Source organism: Solea senegalensis, linkage group LG14 (assembly GCF_019176455.1).
Source record: "Solea senegalensis isolate Sse05_10M linkage group LG14, IFAPA_SoseM_1, whole genome shotgun sequence".
Lineage (NCBI taxonomy): Eukaryota > Metazoa > Chordata > Actinopteri > Pleuronectiformes > Soleidae > Solea > Solea senegalensis.
In genome coordinates this window covers 25,315,934-25,333,287 of record NC_058034.1, presented here as the reverse complement: position 1 = coordinate 25,333,287, position 17,354 = coordinate 25,315,934, and the positions used below count along the sequence as shown (strand labels likewise).

Below are 17,354 nucleotides of genomic sequence, written 5' to 3'. Positions count from 1 at the left end.
TTGTACAAGAAAGTTATTTTATTCTAAAAAAGAGAAAAAGGGTCATTCTGTTTCTACAAGCAACGAAGGCTGAAGAAGTTCTGTTTTTCTAACCCTTTATTTAAAATAAAAAAACAAGTTCCACCAAAAGCAAATGTACAAATGTGGTCATTCAACAACAGAAACATGAGCCAAAGCAAATTAAAACCAGGAAAGTCCACTTCTTTTTTTGTTTAGATGGGTTTGATCTTAAAGTGAAGGCCGATGAGACTGAAGACCAGACATTTCAGGTCCTGGACCAGGTAGTAGAAGACACGAAGACCTTCAGGATCCCTGAAATAACAACAGCAGCTATTAAAAACCAGACGAATGTGAAAACATCAACGTTTCATGACATCACTCACTTTGACTGGTTCACGTCGATCAAGGAGCCGATTTTGGAAGTTGTGAATGAAATGTGTTCGTCACCGATGACGATCTCCAGTTCCTATGGAGATACACACAGTTCAGGTTATTATGAAAAGTGAACTTTGTAAATAAACCTGACTGGTCACAGAGACACGGACCTGTCTGCCGACTCTGTCAGGAGGCGGCCACAGTGCGTCGTCTTCCTTTGTGATCTCACTGTCGTCAATGATCCTCTTCAGCTCCTCCATCACACTTTTGTGAACGTACGCCTGAGAAAAACAGAAGACAAGTGAGCTTTGAAGCCATGTGTGTTTATAATATACATACAATCTGATACTGACAAAATAAGACCTGTTTATTCTACGAGAACCATGGTTCCCAACCTGGGGGGGCCAGAGATCACATGGGGGGGCACAGAGCTTTGACTGCTCTGAGTTTGTGAGGTTAATATAATTATATTATCCCAATCAGACACTCTACTGGATAATCAGACGTCAGTATCATCCAAATAAAAACGTTCCTGTTGTGTGAGAAACGTAAAAGTACCAAAGACTCACCAGGATCAAAAAAAAGAAAACAGGACAATACATTGGTTTTGATTTAACGGAAGTACAGGACAGTTTTTATCCATATACACTGTGAGAATAGGAACAAAACAATAAACTTTTTACTTCATTCTTTTTTGTGTGCGTGCCCTGGACAGGGGGTTCCGGTCAGGAACACTGTACTAGAACATGAAATGATCAACTCACCTTCTCTCTACACATCATACTGCATGAGTTCAGGTGCCACAGTCAGCACTGAACTACATAATTCATTCTACACCAGGTCTGTTGGAACGAATTTCGGGAGTTGAATATAATTCAAATATTAAAAAAAAAAATAAAAAAAAAAATAGTAATCTAATGCTGTTACTATTCGGATGTGTATTGTTTTTAATACACATGTTAAAACGTGGCAACTCCAGCCCAGACCTCTTTCCTCTGCCTTTCCACATGTGAAAAACTTAGTGCGTGGCCCTCGCACAACTAGGGCTGGACAATAATACGATGGTGATATGTATCGTGACAGACACTTCCATGATATCAGTGGAAAAAACGTTTGATAAAGTCACTCAAAACAAAAAAGCGCTCGTAAAATAGACAAAGCAGGTTTGGTTGCATGAACAAACTCAGCCCCTCCCTCGTAACCAGCAGCCTGTAACGTGGTCTGAGTCAAACAGCCAATCACTGAACAGTCACATCCTCTTCCCCGTGTCTCACTCACAACAACAGCAGTAGCATGTGAACATCGAGTGAGTGCTGAGGGCGAGGAGATCACGAACGAGAAAAAACGACGAGATTTGTGGTTTCTTATGTCGCCTACAAATGACACCAGACGACCGTAACCACCTTATTACTTATTATCAACAAACCTATCTATTCTACCTGCTGCTACATGTGGAGATACACAGACTCATCTAAACATCTAACATCTAAACGCTACAAATACAGAGCCATCGACATGCTAAAAAATCTCATGCACGTGCTTGACATGACTGTTTTCCTCTGTGTGGTCTGACTGATAACTATAATGTATCAAATAAGAGGAAAGTTAATGCGTTTGGAATAAAAGTGTTAAAGTTAAAACCTTTTTTTAAACTGTTCTTCATTGTTCAGCACACGCCACAGTCACCGCACATTCCATAGACGAGGAATGGAAGCTGAAAGATATCATTTTCAAAACGAGCCACACCGCCCAAAACATTACCAGACGCATCAGCGACAAACTTGGGAGAGCGCAACGCGAGTCAGTGCTCTCCATCACCACAGACAGTAAGCTGCGGGCCACCAGTGGACACAACGTGTAACAACCACATGATATTAAGTTAAAACTTATTCAAATTTTTATTAGAAATTTGGAATGGACTTTGAATGGGATTATAGAGGAAAATCGACAGCCCTGGTCTGTGATGTCATAAGAATATGTTCACCTCTTACTCTCAGTGTTGAACACACTTTTCCAGCTGAAAACTTAAGTGTATCTAGTCTGTGTGATGCTAAAATCACAGATTTTCTCTGTGGACTTTGGTGTGGGAGAGTGAGTGGTTTACCCAGTGTCAGAGACTTTCACTTAGAAAAGACGGTTTAAGTGCAAAATTACAAGGCAAAACATGTTCTAAAGCAGATGGATGTTTTAAAAAGTGAGTCTTTTATTAAGTGACTAAAATCATACTTTTCCCCGCCGTGTTTTCACTGATACAAGAGTTCAGTGTCAGTTCCACAAACAATCACATTTAACCAACTATCATATTAAAACCTGACCCATATGTTTTCACAGTAGCTTCAATTCTATATGGATTATTTATTGTACATATCAAAACACTGGAACAATAACAGTCCCAATAGCGTTAATTGAGTTAAAGTTACAATTCTAACATTTAACAGTGAGACAATGGACTTAACGCCATGAATGAATCCAGACAACGTGAGAAACCTCATAAATACAGTTGAAATAGTCACACCAACGTGTTCTAGAACAGTGTTTACCTCTTTCCTGATCATGACGTCATTCTTGTAGTTACTGTTGTTCGCGTACCTCAGTTTACCTGCAAGAAAACAAACATTTAAAGACAAATCTGAATTGAATGCACTACTTTTTAACACGCGAGTTTGCTAGCGTCCCTGGTGGCGGCATGGCGTTTTTACACTGGAAATAAATTGATTAAAACATACACGTATTCACAAATTATTATAGTTTATGATGCGACTATTATTGTTTTGTTTATATTTCGAGGGGAATCATGTTGAGGTTTCATCTTTAACGGCTAGTTACGACGGCTCGCTGCGGCCTACACACACACACTTGCCGGCGGTTAGCCACGTTAGCTTAGCCGCGGCGTGTTACCGCCAAATAAAACTCACCGTCGGGCCTGAATTCGAACTCCAGGAACTCGTGTCCGAACTTGCCCTTGTGTCCAACATAATATCTGAGATAGAAGTCGCTGGTTGACATGGTAACTGTCCAGAAAGTTAAGATTTTTCTCTGGCGAAACAGCGGAACAAAACTCGGCGAGCTGCAGCAACGCAGGGACTCGAGAAACCGCCGCGCATGCGCAAAGGAGTCAAGTAATGCGTTCGTTTTTAGTGCCCTGATTGTTGGCTGTCAGGATGATTGTAAATGTACAGTTCCATGTTTCTTTCACCTCACACTCTTCTCTTCTAAACAGTCTAAAGCTATGTGACCAGAAAATGACTTTGGTAGAAGTTGATATAAGTTTTCTATTATCGTAAAAAAGTTTTATAAAAGTAATAGTACTTTTACTTTTTAAGTAAAGTAAAAGTACTTTTACTTTTTAAGTAAAAGTACTTAAAGTACATGGCATTTACTGTACTTTACTGTCATTTTCCGTTATAAAATGTACTTACGTTTAAAGATAAGATAAGATAGTCCCGTAGTGGGGAATTAAATTGTTACAGTTGCAAAGCCACTAAAGATAAAGATAATAAATAATAAACATGCATTACCAAAAAAGGACACTCAAAGTTCAAATAGAATGTAGAATATATACAGTATGGGCTTGATATTTACATTATAAACAAAGCTTGAACATGGGAAATTATATAAGTATATTGCACGTGGATAAGTAGCTTGGTTATGTGTGGTCTACTTGTTGTAGAAGTAAAATAAATAAAAGTCTGTCTGTATATCTATCTAACAATCTACCATATGACAGGAATATAAATTGAAATAATATACACACAATATGTGTGTATATTATTTCAGTTAAATCTGACATTATTATTATTATTATCATTATTATTGTTCATCGAGCTGCAGTCAGTGAAAGGATTCATCCACCTGAAAGACAAAGCGAGGGGCCTAAAAGTCCAGGATTTTCGTCGCATTTTACTGACGTCATCACCACCCGCACACACACACACTCCTGGGATCCAGCGTCTTCACACTTCGCACGTGCGAGTTGTTGTCCTCGTGTCGTCGGTCATGGCGGCTTCCTTCTCTCAGCAGCTCGAGGATTTGTTGAATCCGCTGCCGAAGTTCGTGGATCCGGAGGACGGTGATGAAGACGAAACGACCAAAGCCAGAGTGGTGGAGAAGTTCAATGATGAAGATGAAGATGATGATGACGAAGGTGGACTCGGTCGAAGTTCTCTGCGGAAGAACAACGCGACCCTGCTCTCTGACACCGACCGACGCTACGTGGGTAAAACAGTGTCCCGGAAACAGCTGGAGGAGGAAGATGATGATGATGATGAAGGTGAGGAGGAAGAAGATGAGGAGGAGGAGGGTAGCATTGAAGAGTTGGAAGAAGGTGAGGAGGAGGAGGTGGATGGAATTGATGTAGATGATGAGGAAGAAGCTGGACTGAAAGTTTGTGACACCACCTTCCCTGAAGGTGTGGATTTCCATAAACTGACGGAAGGCATGGACGACCTGGGAGTGAGTGAAGATGACGACGATGATGATGATGACGACGACGACAATGATGATGAGACTGAAGACAGCGATGAAGAGGGAGATGGTGATGAAATGGTAGATGAAGACGGTGAGGAAGTGGTGCGCACTTTCTCCAAAGAGAAGGTGGACGAGGAGGTGGCGAAAGGCAGAGCCGTGAAGAACCAGCTGGTTCTGTGGGACCAACTCCTCGAGGGACGAATCAAAATGCAGAAAGCTCTGGTAACGGCCAATCAACTTCCACAGCCGCAGATGCTCCCGGAGTTCAAGAAGAGGGGCGGGGCTGAGCTGGCAGCGCCGCTCAAGAATGCCCACAAAGCTTTGAAGGCCCTGCAGAGGACTTTGCTGGAGCTGCAGGATGAGCTGCTCTGTCAGAACTCAGACACCAGGGCAGTCGCGCTGGGGGACACGGACGCCACGGGTGAAGACGAGGACATCGACAGTGATGAGGACAAGGAAGAGGAGGAGACGGTGAAGGACGTAAGACCACCAAAGCGGAAACTGGAGATGACAGAGTATCCGGACTTCATGGCCAAACGCTTTGCCGCCTTCCAGCCATACCAGAACACCACGCTGCAGAAGTGGCACGACAAAACCCGACTGACCACCGGGAAGAGCAGCAAAGGCTTCGGAGCGTTTGACCGGAACATTCTGACGCAGGTGGAGCAGGTGCTGATGGACAAAGAGCGGCTGCTGCGGCGCACGCAAACCCGCCGCTCAGAATACCGGACCCTCGGGAAGAAGGAGGTGTCCCCGCTCGAGACCGTCCCTGCTGAGGATGGGGACACCGCACAACCACAACTGAAGGCCAACACACACCTCAAAGAATTGGACGAGGACATATTTGACGATGACGACTTCTATCACCAGCTGCTGAGGGAACTCATTGAGCGCAAGACGAGCGCGGCCGATCCCAACGACCAGGTGGCCATGGGCCGGCAGTGGCTGGCCATCCAGAAGCTACGCAGCAAGATCAAGAAGAAGGTGGACACCAAGGCCAGCAAGGGACGCAAGGTCCGCTTCCACGTCCACAGCAAGCTGGTGAACTTCATGGCACCAGTCGACCACAGCGCCATGGACGACGAGGCACGCAGTGAACTGTATCGAGGACTCTTTGGTCGGAACTCTGCGGTCAGAGAGTGACGGTGAGGACGTTCTCATGTGACGGTGACGTGAGGACGTTCTCATGAGAGAGTGACGGTGAGGACGTTCTCATGTGACGGTGACGTGAGGACGTTCTCATGAGAGAGTGACGGTGAGGATGTTCTGAGGCGGTGACGGTGAGGATGTTCTCATGTGACGGTGAGGACGCTCTCATTTGACGGTGACGGAGGACGTTCTCATGAGAGAGGAGGTGAGGATGTTCTCATGTGACGGAGGATATTCTCATGTGACGGTGGCGGTGAGGACGTTCTCATGAGACAGTGACAGTGAGGACGTTCTCATGAGACACGTGAGGATGTTCTCATGAGACGGTGACGTGAGGACGTTCTCATGAGACAGTGACGATGAGGATGTTCTCATGAGACATGTGAGGACGTTCTTGTGTCGGGACACAAACCAAGTATTCTTTGTCTTTGCACACAGAAAAGACGCAGCGCAGCAGAACCCGTTTCCTGTTGGTGTGGACGATGATGGACAGTTTCAGGAATAAAATGGATGCAGAGAAAACAAACATCATACATCTACGTCACATGATCACGTCTTTATCTCAGAGACAGACTTTTCCAACAGGAAGCTGAAGTTTGTAAACCACTCACTCTCCCACACCAAAGTCCACAGAGAACATTCACACACACAGGAGTTGTTGAGTTCTAATGTCTGATTTTGTCCTTTGTCTCTGTGACGTTTACAAACTTCAGTTCCCTGTTAAAAACATGTTCTTAAGATATTGAACACCTGAACTATATTCAAGTAAATTGTTTTACATCAATTTTCATGGCTTTTATTATTTATTTTTGATTGATTGCAGTGGGTGTTGTGACTGAAAAGGTTGTAGTTTATGGATAATTATTGTGATAAATGTCGATTTTAAACCAGTTAAGTTCAAAAAAGCAGAAAACCATCAATCCTTCCTCTGCACTGACGCGTATGACTGCAACAATAGATTCATAAATGATTAAAAAGCAGATTCATTTAGTAAACAGTTTAATTACGTTTTTTAAAAATACGTTTTTAGATTTTTCATCTTCAATATGAACATTTTCCACTTTCTTCCATCTTCATCCGTTTTTGGGGAAACTGGTGGAATTTATCATGATTAGCAGCTGTAAGGTCCTCATTTACTGAAAAATAAGAGTCATTATTTTATTCGTTTTATTGTGAAAAATGACCCCGTGAATCTTTTTATATGGCTTTTTTTTAAAGGAGTCATTTATTTCCAGATTAAAATCATAAACATGACATTTTAATCATTTTTGATCAACATCAGATTTATTTATTGACTGCAGCAAAGAGTACCTGAGAAATGCATCATGGGAAACATGAACACAGGCAGACACCCGTGTTTCACAACACATTTATGAGTTTTCATCTGAAACAAAGGATTCACAGTTCAGTCTTTTAGAAGTGCAGTTAGCCACTGAGCTCCACTGATCATCTGATTTATTTCACGGTCAGACACACTTTACAACAGGAAACTCAAGTTTGGAAACCACTCACTCTCACACACCAAAGTCCAGATAGAAAATCAGTGATTTTAGCTCACAGGGACACAGCTGCTGGTCCTCTGCTGCCTCGTGTGGTCACTTTGTGTCACTGAGGTCAGTCTGATGTTAAAATCACTGGTTTTCTCTCTGGACTTTGGTGTGGGAGCGTGAGTGTGTGTGTGTGTGTGTGAAAGTTTCCTGTTGTAAAGTGTGTCTGACAGTGAGACAAAGACGTGAACATGTCCTTGACACCGTAGATGTTCACACTTAAAACAATCCTGAACTTTAAGAAAGTCAAATAAAATCAGAGAAACAGTAAAAAAACAGTTTCAAGGACAGAAAAGGATGTTTTCTTTGGAGACTGGTCACATGACCTGAGGGGGACATCAGATGGACAGATCTCAAATATTCACCCTTTAATACTATGACAAGCCATTTTAACATGTAATAGCTGGACGGCAGATGTTTAACAGATATCGTCCAGCTTTTAAGGATTCAAAGATATGTTGAATTGAATTTGGATTAGGAGAAATAAAGCGTTATATATCTTTAATTACCATTCTGACTTGTGAGGGGACAGTTTGGACGAGGAGAATCTAAAATGTAGTCAGAATTCTGAGTAATTTCTCAGGTTTTTTCTCAGTATTTTGAGATAAAAAATCTATTTAATCTCAGAATTGTGACATTTTGTATTTGTATGTTGTTTTCCACAAACATTCACACTCTAATCCTCTTCAGTCAATTCTAAATCAATACTGTAATACGTCAGAGTTTGGCATTGATGAAGAGAATCAGTCTGATCACACACTGGGATTATTGTGCGGTGAAAGGCCGTCATGTGATCACATGTCTTTGTTTTTTAAATCAGGAGCGATTTTTCTCGTCCCGCTTTCCTTTGGACCCGTGCAGACGGAACCGTCCTCTCTCGTCCTCAGGGGGGCGCTGCACTCAGTGAGGCCTGTTTGGTTGAGTCTTGGTTGAACCAGAGCCGTTAAAGCAGCTGTTGAGTCGTTTGTTCAAACCTCCACTCAGAATATCCTGAATGTGCTGCACTATCAGATTTATAGCAACTGCACACACACACACACATACACAGACACACACAGTTTGTCATGGTTTGTCCAAGTTTAACACACATTTAATCTATTTTGAAATTCTGTGAAATATGTTTGTATATTTTTGAAGTACAGCTGTTTTAAGTTCAGTAAACCACTCACTCTCCCACACACACACACACACTCACTCTCCCACTCACACAAAATCACTGATTTTCTCTGTGGAGTTTGGTGTGTGAGAGTGGGTGAAAGTGTGTGTGTTTGCATGTGCATGTCTGTGTCTCTGTGTGTGTGTGTGTGTGTGTGTATGAGTGGTTTACAGACATCAGTTTCCTGTGTCTCACAGTGAAGATAAAGACGTGATCATGTTGTTTCTCTACAGTCAAAACACTAAACTGTTTGTTCTTTAGTTTTGAGAGTTTTCAGTGTGAAGGTCGACAACAATCGTGTGTGTGTGTGTGTGTGTGTGTGTGTGTGTGAAACATAAATACTCACCAGTGTTATCAGCTCCTCTGGGAATGATAACATCTGCGTATTTCTTTGTCTAAACACGTGAGAGAAGAAGAGGTTTGACCGTGAGACGACGACGTCACACGACGTCCACACACACACACACACACAGACACACACATACACAGACACACACGTCTCACGCTGGCCACACAGCACACACACACACACAAGGCTGGCCAAGACACACACACACGCATCCGCCACACATACACACAGACAGACACACACAATATTACATACACACACACACACACACATACATACACAGATGGCCACATACACACACACACACACACACACATACATACATACACAGACACAATACATTAAGCATACACAGACACCCACACAGACACACACACACACACACAGACACACACACACTCACCGGCAGACAGAACTCTTCAAACGCAGGCTTCACAAAGTTGATGTACTGAGCGTAGAACACCCCCTCCAGGTCCTTTACTCAAGACACTGGGATTCCAGAGAACTGGTAAACACACAACACGTCCAGCTGTGAGAGGACTCATGGGACAGAGAAGGAGGACAATGACTCGGCCTGTGTCTCACCTCTGCGGGACAGACGTGTGTCCGCATCCGTGTCCACAAACAGCTTCATGTGGAACAGGTCTCGGATCTCCTGAGAGTAGAACGTGAGGATTCCCTCAAACAGAACCACGTCTGCAGGATACACTGTCACCGTCTCCTCCTTCCTGCGACCACAACCAGACTTTCAAAATAAAAGCATTTACGGATCACGTTGATCTTTCTCTGTGTGTTCAGTGTTATTATCATTGTATTTAACGTTCTCTTGTGGAAGCGCGGCTCTGTCACCTGGAGTGGGAGACAAAGTCGTAGACGGGAATGTGGACCGTCTTTCCGTCCTTGATGTCCCACAGAGTCGTGACGATGAGGTCGTTGTCAAAAGCATCTGCGCAGATGCAAACATGAGAGAAACTATATGTTCATTATATGTTTACATGTTTGTTTATTTTCATATATTTATAATCCACACCACTCAGTGCTGTTATTTGAATGGTTTCTCATGTGGTCACAGTTATTTCAGTGTACAGTACCTGGGTGGTCAAAGTTGAACTGTCCCTTTAATGCTCTGGTCTTCTGCTCTGTGGTCAGGACTCTGTAGAAACTGTCCTGACTGAGGATGATCACCTGTCTCTCACAAGCTGGTCCATCTCATCCCACTCCAGAAGCCCATGATCTACTGCACACCGACGACACACACACACACACACACACACACACACACACACACACACAGACACAGACACACACACACACACAGACAGACACACACACAGACACACACACACACACACACACACACACACACACACACACAGACACACACACACACACACACACACACACACACACAGACACACACACACACACACACACACACACACACACACAGACACACACACACACAGACACACACACACACACAGACACACACACACACACACACACACACACACACACACACAGACACACACACACACACAGACACACACACACACACACACACACAGACACACACACACACACACACACACACACACACACCACACACACACACACACACACACACACACACACACACACACACAGAGACACACACAGACACACAGAGACACACACACACACACACAGACACACACACACAGACACACACACACAGACACACACACACACACACAGACACACACACACACACACACACACACACACACACACACACACACACACACACACACAGACACACAGACACACACACACACACACACACACACACACACACACACACACACACAGACACACACACAGACACACACACAGACACACACACACACACACACACACACACACACACACAGACAGACACACACACACACACACACACACACACACAGACAGACACACACACACACACACAGACAGACAGACACACACACACACACACACACACACACACACAGACAGACACACACACACAGAGAGACAGACACACACACACACACAGAGACACACACACAGACACAGACACAGACACCCACACAGAGACAGACAAGCACACAGACACACACATACACACACAGAGACACACACACACAATCACAGACAGACACACACAGACACAGACACACACACAGAGACAGACACAGCACACAGACACACACATACACACACACAGACACACACACACAACACAGACAGACACACACAGAGACAGACAGACACACAGAGACAGACACACACACAGACAGACACACACAGCAGGTGTGTGAGTGCAGGAAGTTAAACTGACAACAACAAACTTCATTTGAGTTTTTCTATCATTGAAGAAAACGTGGATTTCTGCAAGTGACGCTGGATCATTTTAACGCTTTTTACAGCATGTACTGCTTTTTCTCATATACGTTTATGACTATCACTTAAACTTTCTGATAATTTTTTAACTTGTATATCATATTATTACTATGCTGTCCATCCCATAATTGTAACTTGGGTTACCATGGGTGTGTTTGGGAAGAACTGGCACAGTTTCATTATCTTAACTTTTCTTCTCATCATTTCAACGTTGTCACCTTACAATTTAACTTTAAACTTTTCTTTTCATATGAACAACTTTTCTTACTTTTTTCATTTCATTGATTTTGTCATAATTGAACTTTAGTTTTTCAAACTCATCTTCACACTCTTCACTGCTGACAGACCCGTGTGTCGACCTCACTAACATCATTTTTTTGATGTGATGACTGTTTGTCACAGAAACAGATGAAAACAAAGACTCATCATCATCATCATCATCATCATCAGCTGTGATGAAGGTGACGAGGGACAAACCTTGCCGCTCGCGGTTCCTCCGGACACACCGATGAGAAACGGCCGCGGACTGAGGCTCTCGTGTCCGGATGTGTCACCTGTCTTTGTCTCGCTGTCGCCTGTCATTCTTCATGTGGAGCTCCGGCCACTGCCGTCACACTCACACACACACGCATCACCGGTGGCTCCTCCCTCCATCTGAGGACGGGGGTGATGACGTCACTGGGGATGCTTTTAAGGCGGGGTCAAGGAGAGAGAACATTCAAACATCTGACCATGTGTTCCACTTGTACTTGTATTTTCGACTGGAACAATTATCATTTATATATTATATTATATCATATTATTGTATTATATTATATAATATATATATACATATAATATTACATTGTACTATTATATATGCAATATTATATATTTATAAATATATATAAATATTATAATATTATTTAATTATTGATTTAAACTATGACTGTGACCGTTGCTACACATATTTATTAATAAAGAGATGTTATTTTCTTCCTTGTAAATATAACATAATAAGCTTGTTTTTGTAGGATTCAACTGGCACGTCTTTGATGAAATGACAGTTTGTTGTCAGGTTTTAACTTCTCTGCCTCTGCCTGCCAAAAGTGTGTGTGTGTGTGTGTGTGTGTGTGTGTGGAGCCAGTCAGAATGACTGACTGGCACCAGAATTGCTTTTTTTAAAAAATCATTAAATCGCACTAATTATACTGTTTTCTTTAATAGTTTATTACTTTTATAATGTGATTCTTTCTACTTTTTTTTATCTGAAAATTTAAAAAATAAAAGAAAGTATATATTGGTGGGATGTGTACGTTTGACAAGGTAAGATTTTAAAACTAAAATCTTGTAGTTACAACCAGTGATTACTCTTTGACAGGAACTAGAGCTGAAGTAATTGATTAGATTATTAATCGATTACTAAATGAATAGTCAACTATTTTGATCATGTTTAATCGGTTTGAAGCTTTTTTCATGATTAAAACAAGACTTCTGACTGCTTCAGCTTCTTAAATGTGAATATTTTCTGGTTTCTTTGCTCCTTAAAACAAAGAAATCATTACAAACTGAATCCACCAAATGTCTTTGGTGTCTCTCTGTCTGTCTGTCTGTCTGTGTAAAGTTAAAGTTAAAGTTTAATAGTGTGACCATGGTGAGTTCATCTTTGTCCAAGGTGTCTTTTGAATGATTCTATAAAAGGAACGACTCCCTTCAAAGAGTCTACTTCTGACGACAGGAACGCACCATAAATTGCACGTCTGACAAATTATGTGTTTAAATCTACTTCAACTGTCTCTTTCCTGCTATGTTGTGTTGAATCCAATGAACCGGAAGTACTTCACCGCAGTCTGACCTCTTCAGTAGTGCTGACAGGGCTCTACGGTCAGATCGGTGTAATGTGTTAAGAGTAAATTAAACCTTTTTATTTATTTATTCTCTCTCTTGGCTCACACAAACGTTTCTCCAGCACCATGAGCACAATGTTCGCGGACACCATCCTCATCGTGTTCATCTCTGTGTGCACGGCGCTGTTAGCCGAAGGTGAGTGACTTTAATCTGTCTCTGACCGCGCGTCATGCCGTCTCACTTTCCTCCAATAAACTCAGAAAACAGCGACAAATGAACCCCGTTGTTCAGTTATATCGCGACGAAAGGCTGCTCGGGTTGTTATAGTGTACAAACGGGTTGATGTTTATGCTTCACATGACGACAGTTTTTGAGCCGACTAGCGAAATTAGCCGAGCAAGCTAATTCCTAACGTTAGCGTCAAGCCGGACAGAGCAAAACAAAGGAACTTCCGCTTAAGGTTTTCAAAATAAGATAATATAGCCCTTCATTAGTCCCTCAGTGGGGAAATTTACTTTGTCACAGCAGCAAAGAGAGTTCAAATATGAAATTTGAATTATTTTCAAACAACATTTTAAACGAAGCAAATAAAATATCGATTTAATCATTCAAAAATATTCTATTTTATTGATTGAAAATACATTTGGTCTTTGTGCCGTGGTTTCCACAGGCATGTATAGATCTTTATATTCTATATTTTTAATTAATTAATTCATAATTCATTTGTAAAGCCTTCCTAAAGGTCATAAAAAGCCCAGAAAAATCTTATTTCCCACAGTGACGTCACAGCTGCGTACGAGCACAGCAAAGCGCGGTCATGTGACGTCTCGGGAACTGCTACTGTCAGGGAACCTTACGAAAACTTTATGAGAAATGTGAATAAATGAAGACAATGATGGGTTTTCTTTGACATTTTTAAAATATTACAACAAAACAGGTTTTAGTTTGTCGCTCATTAGGATTTATTTCAAACTTATTATTGATGTATTAACGAGCTGCTGTGTGGATTCATGCTGACATCGTGAACACTTCACCACTTATGTCTTATCATCACTATCTGTTCATAAAGTTACAGATAGATGTAATGAACACATGAATTACACTATGTTCATACAGTTACTGATAAATGTGATGAACACATGAATTACACTATCTGTTCATAAAGTTACTGATAAATGTGATGAATGCGTGAATTAGAGTGAAAGAATCTGGAGTTAGAAAACTACGTTTAACACGTTGTTATTGTTCCTAATAATATGATCATGAGTCTGCAGGTTTTTTTAAAATATTTTATGATTATTATATTTACCATAAATTGAAGTTAGCTTTATTTGTAAACCACCTACAAAAACAGTTAGAAATGTGAACTTTGAAATTTAACATTAAAGGGGACATATTATACCCTATTTCCCCCATTAAACTAGTTCCCTGGTGTCCTAATGAACACGTCAGTGACATGCTTTGGTCAAAATACCATAAGGATGAAGCATCATAGCAGTTCAATAACCCTGCTAAACCCGCCCCTTTCAGAACGCTCGGTTTTCGTGCATGGTCCCTTTATATGCAAATGAGACACAGGCAAACACTCTCGCAGGGACAAGGTGGAGCTAAGGTGGAGCTCTCCAAGTAAACTTACTGGTGGGGCGGTAACATTCGCGGTGAAATGCGCATGCTGCCGTCATAAGCGCAGGGAATTCAACATGGAGTGTTTTATCGCCTACACTTACACTAAGGGGGACCACGAAAACATGACTGAGTATTCTTTTTCCACACTTTGGCGACTGGTAGGGCCTCCAGAGTCCCAAATATAAGTATTGAAATGGTTAAAAAGTTGATTTTGCATAATATGTCCCCCATTTTATTTACGCTGTGAAAAGTGTTATATTATATGAATATTGACACAAATCTTATTCCATAGTTAAACAGTCTTGTATTAAGTAACTTAAAGTGATACTTGAGTAATGTGAGCAGAAAATGTCACTTTTTTTAATAATATTACTTCAGTAAAAGTCTTAAAGTACATGTTATTTACTGTACTTAAGTATCACTCTAATAACACAGTTAGCTTAGTTTATTACCTTTACAATTTGATTAATTCTAAAAAAAAATTGAAATCTCAAAATTGGCTTTTTAATGAAATATTCAGAAATGTTGAAATTGTACAGATCTAGTTCTTTCTTTTTTTTAAAGAGAAACTGAGGCGGTGTGAAGAAAATGGTCAAGTTTCTGTTGTATCACCTGCACATTATTGTGTCAGGGCTACATTAACAGGCCTCTTCCTCTGGTGTTCTCTGCAGGAATTACTTGGGTTTTAGTTTATCGCACTGAAAAGTACAAGAGGTTAAAGGCCGAGGTGGAAAAACAAAGCAAGAAATGTAAGTGAAATAATAACAAATGTGCAAATTTCATATATTAACACAACAAAGTCTGTGTTTTTAACTGGAGTGTTTATGGAATTCTCTGTTTGTGTCAGTGGAAAAGAAAAAGGAAACCATCACAGAATCTGCAGGACGTCAACAGAAGAAGAAAATCGGTGAGAAGCCAGTGAACTCACTGTGATTAGTTCAGTTTAAAGGGATAGTTCAGGGTTTTTTATAGATGTCTTTCTATGTTAGAGAGGGGGCAGCTGCAAGGTATTTAAGTAAGTATCAGTAAAATTCAATAAATACTTAATTTGTTGAAGGGGTTTAGTCTTACTGGGGCCACACGGTTGGTGTAGTGGTTAGTGATCTTACCTTTGTAGCAAGAAGACCCAGATTTGAGCCCTGAACCAAGCCGAAGTGACAAAATAAGACATTTGAACTTAATGATGGAGGATCAACAACTCCTGTGTGTGTGTCTGTCTGTCTGTGTGTCTGTCTGTCGGGGAGAGTGAGTGGTTTACAAACTTCAGTTTCCTGTTGGGAAAGTCTGTCTAACTAATGAATTCACTACATAAATCCTGAAGCTGACACTTCCACGTGTCTGTGTTTCAGAGAGACAAGAAGAGAAGCTGAAGAACAACAACAGAGACCTCTCTATGGTGAGATATCGTGTTGTGATGTTGACGTGATCTAATTCCATGTCTTGCTTTATTGAACTTGTTAAATGTTGGTGTATTTGTTTGCAGGTTCGGATGAAGTCCATGTTTGCCATTGGCTTCTGCTTCACAGCTTTGATGGGCATGTTCAACTCAATGTGAGTTTTACAATGTTCCATTACAGAGAATCTTGTTTCCCCTGTAACTGTATTTTTCTTAAATGTTTATTTTGTTGTTGTTTTAAACTCAGTTTTGATGGAAGAGTTGTGGCCAAGCTGCCGTTCGTGCCACTGTCTTACATCCAGGGACTGTCACATCGCAACCTGCTGGGCGAGGATTACACGGACTGCTCCTTTATCTTCCTTTACATCCTCTGCACCATGTCCATCAGACAGGTAACGTCCTCAGCTGCTCTCTCTCAGCACTCTCCGGTTCTGGTTCTCTGGTTCTCATGTTTCCTCCCCGTAAAGCTGAGAGCAGCTTTCTCTCCTCACTTCCTCTCTTCTTTACTTCTTCTTTACTTCTTCTTTACTTCTTCACTTCACTTCACGTGCGTGCGTGCGTGCGTGCGTGTGTGCGTCTTGCGATGTGTGTGCGTGTGCGTGCATTGGTTAAACCCGCTGTGTTTCTGTGTCTGGTCCAGAACATACAGAAGATGCTGGGTCTGGCTCCGTCCAGAGCTGCGACCAAACAGGCCGGAGGTTTCCTGGGACCTCCTCCTCAAGCAGCCAAGTTTTCCTGAGCATCGTCGTCGTCACTTGTTCCCTGCACTGACTCCACGTGTCGTCACATGTGAGCACTGAGAGAACGTGTCCTCTGCAGCTTCTGTCTCCTGTGGGACATTTATTTAACGTCAACATTGTCTCTCGTAGGAATCTGAAGAAACAAAAATTTGTTCTTAACGTCACTGATTTACCAAACGACACAAGCGTCTTCTTTGTGTTCGAGTCATTGATCATCAAGTTTGGGATTTTAATTATGAATTGGCACAGTCAGTATTATTATATGTAATTGTTAATAAAGTTTTATGATTACATTTTACATTTATTATTAGAAATG

The 17,354-nt window shown here is 41.7% G+C and overlaps 4 protein-coding genes and 1 long non-coding RNA gene across 6 annotated transcripts; 2 read left to right on the top strand and 3 right to left on the bottom strand.

The window, feature by feature from the left end:
• Positions 1-3: 3 nt before the first annotated feature.
• On the bottom strand, positions 4-3,483 carry magoh (mago homolog, exon junction complex subunit). The gene is made up of 5 exons (XM_044043211.1): positions 3,291-3,483; positions 2,916-2,974; positions 546-656; positions 384-466; positions 4-312 (listed from the first exon to the last, which is right to left on the bottom strand). The coding sequence occupies exons 1-5, from the start codon at positions 3,379-3,381 to the stop codon at positions 213-215; spliced, it is 444 nt and encodes a 147-aa protein (XP_043899146.1). The 5' UTR covers positions 3,382-3,483; the 3' UTR covers positions 4-212.
• Positions 3,484-4,291: 808 nt separating this feature from the next.
• Positions 4,292-6,775, top strand: aatf (apoptosis antagonizing transcription factor). 2 transcript variants are annotated; one of them, XM_044043206.1, is made up of 3 exons: positions 4,292-5,992; positions 6,048-6,097; positions 6,197-6,775. In XM_044043206.1, the coding sequence occupies exon 1, from the start codon at positions 4,372-4,374 to the stop codon at positions 5,983-5,985; it is 1,614 nt and encodes a 537-aa protein (XP_043899141.1). In that variant the 5' UTR covers positions 4,292-4,371; the 3' UTR covers positions 5,986-5,992; positions 6,048-6,097; positions 6,197-6,775. The 2 variants fall into 2 exon arrangements, with proteins under 2 accessions (XP_043899141.1, XP_043899140.1); XM_044043205.1 differs by having other exon boundaries at positions 4,292-6,097.
• Positions 6,776-7,683: 908 nt separating this feature from the next.
• On the bottom strand, positions 7,684-9,506 carry LOC122780338. Its single transcript, XR_006361687.1, has 3 exons — positions 9,447-9,506; positions 9,041-9,089; positions 7,684-8,560 (listed from the first exon to the last, which is right to left on the bottom strand). It is a non-coding gene; the product is annotated as an uncharacterized LOC122780338 (long non-coding RNA).
• A 53-nt stretch (positions 9,507-9,559) lies between these two features.
• Positions 9,560-12,031, bottom strand: uck2a (uridine-cytidine kinase 2a). The gene is made up of 4 exons (XM_044044560.1): positions 11,956-12,031; positions 10,135-10,242; positions 9,893-9,989; positions 9,560-9,771 (listed from the first exon to the last, which is right to left on the bottom strand). Exons 1-4 carry the CDS (start codon positions 12,029-12,031, stop codon positions 9,585-9,587), a joined length of 468 nt encoding a protein of 155 aa, XP_043900495.1. The 3' UTR covers positions 9,560-9,584.
• A 1,225-nt stretch (positions 12,032-13,256) lies between these two features.
• Positions 13,257-17,336, top strand: tmco1 (transmembrane and coiled-coil domains 1). The gene is made up of 7 exons (XM_044043210.1): positions 13,257-13,471; positions 15,574-15,651; positions 15,750-15,809; positions 16,252-16,298; positions 16,386-16,453; positions 16,546-16,690; positions 16,939-17,336. The coding sequence occupies exons 1-7, from the start codon at positions 13,402-13,404 to the stop codon at positions 17,035-17,037; spliced, it is 567 nt and encodes a 188-aa protein (XP_043899145.1). The 5' UTR covers positions 13,257-13,401; the 3' UTR covers positions 17,038-17,336.
• The last annotated feature ends 18 nt before the right edge of the window (positions 17,337-17,354 follow it).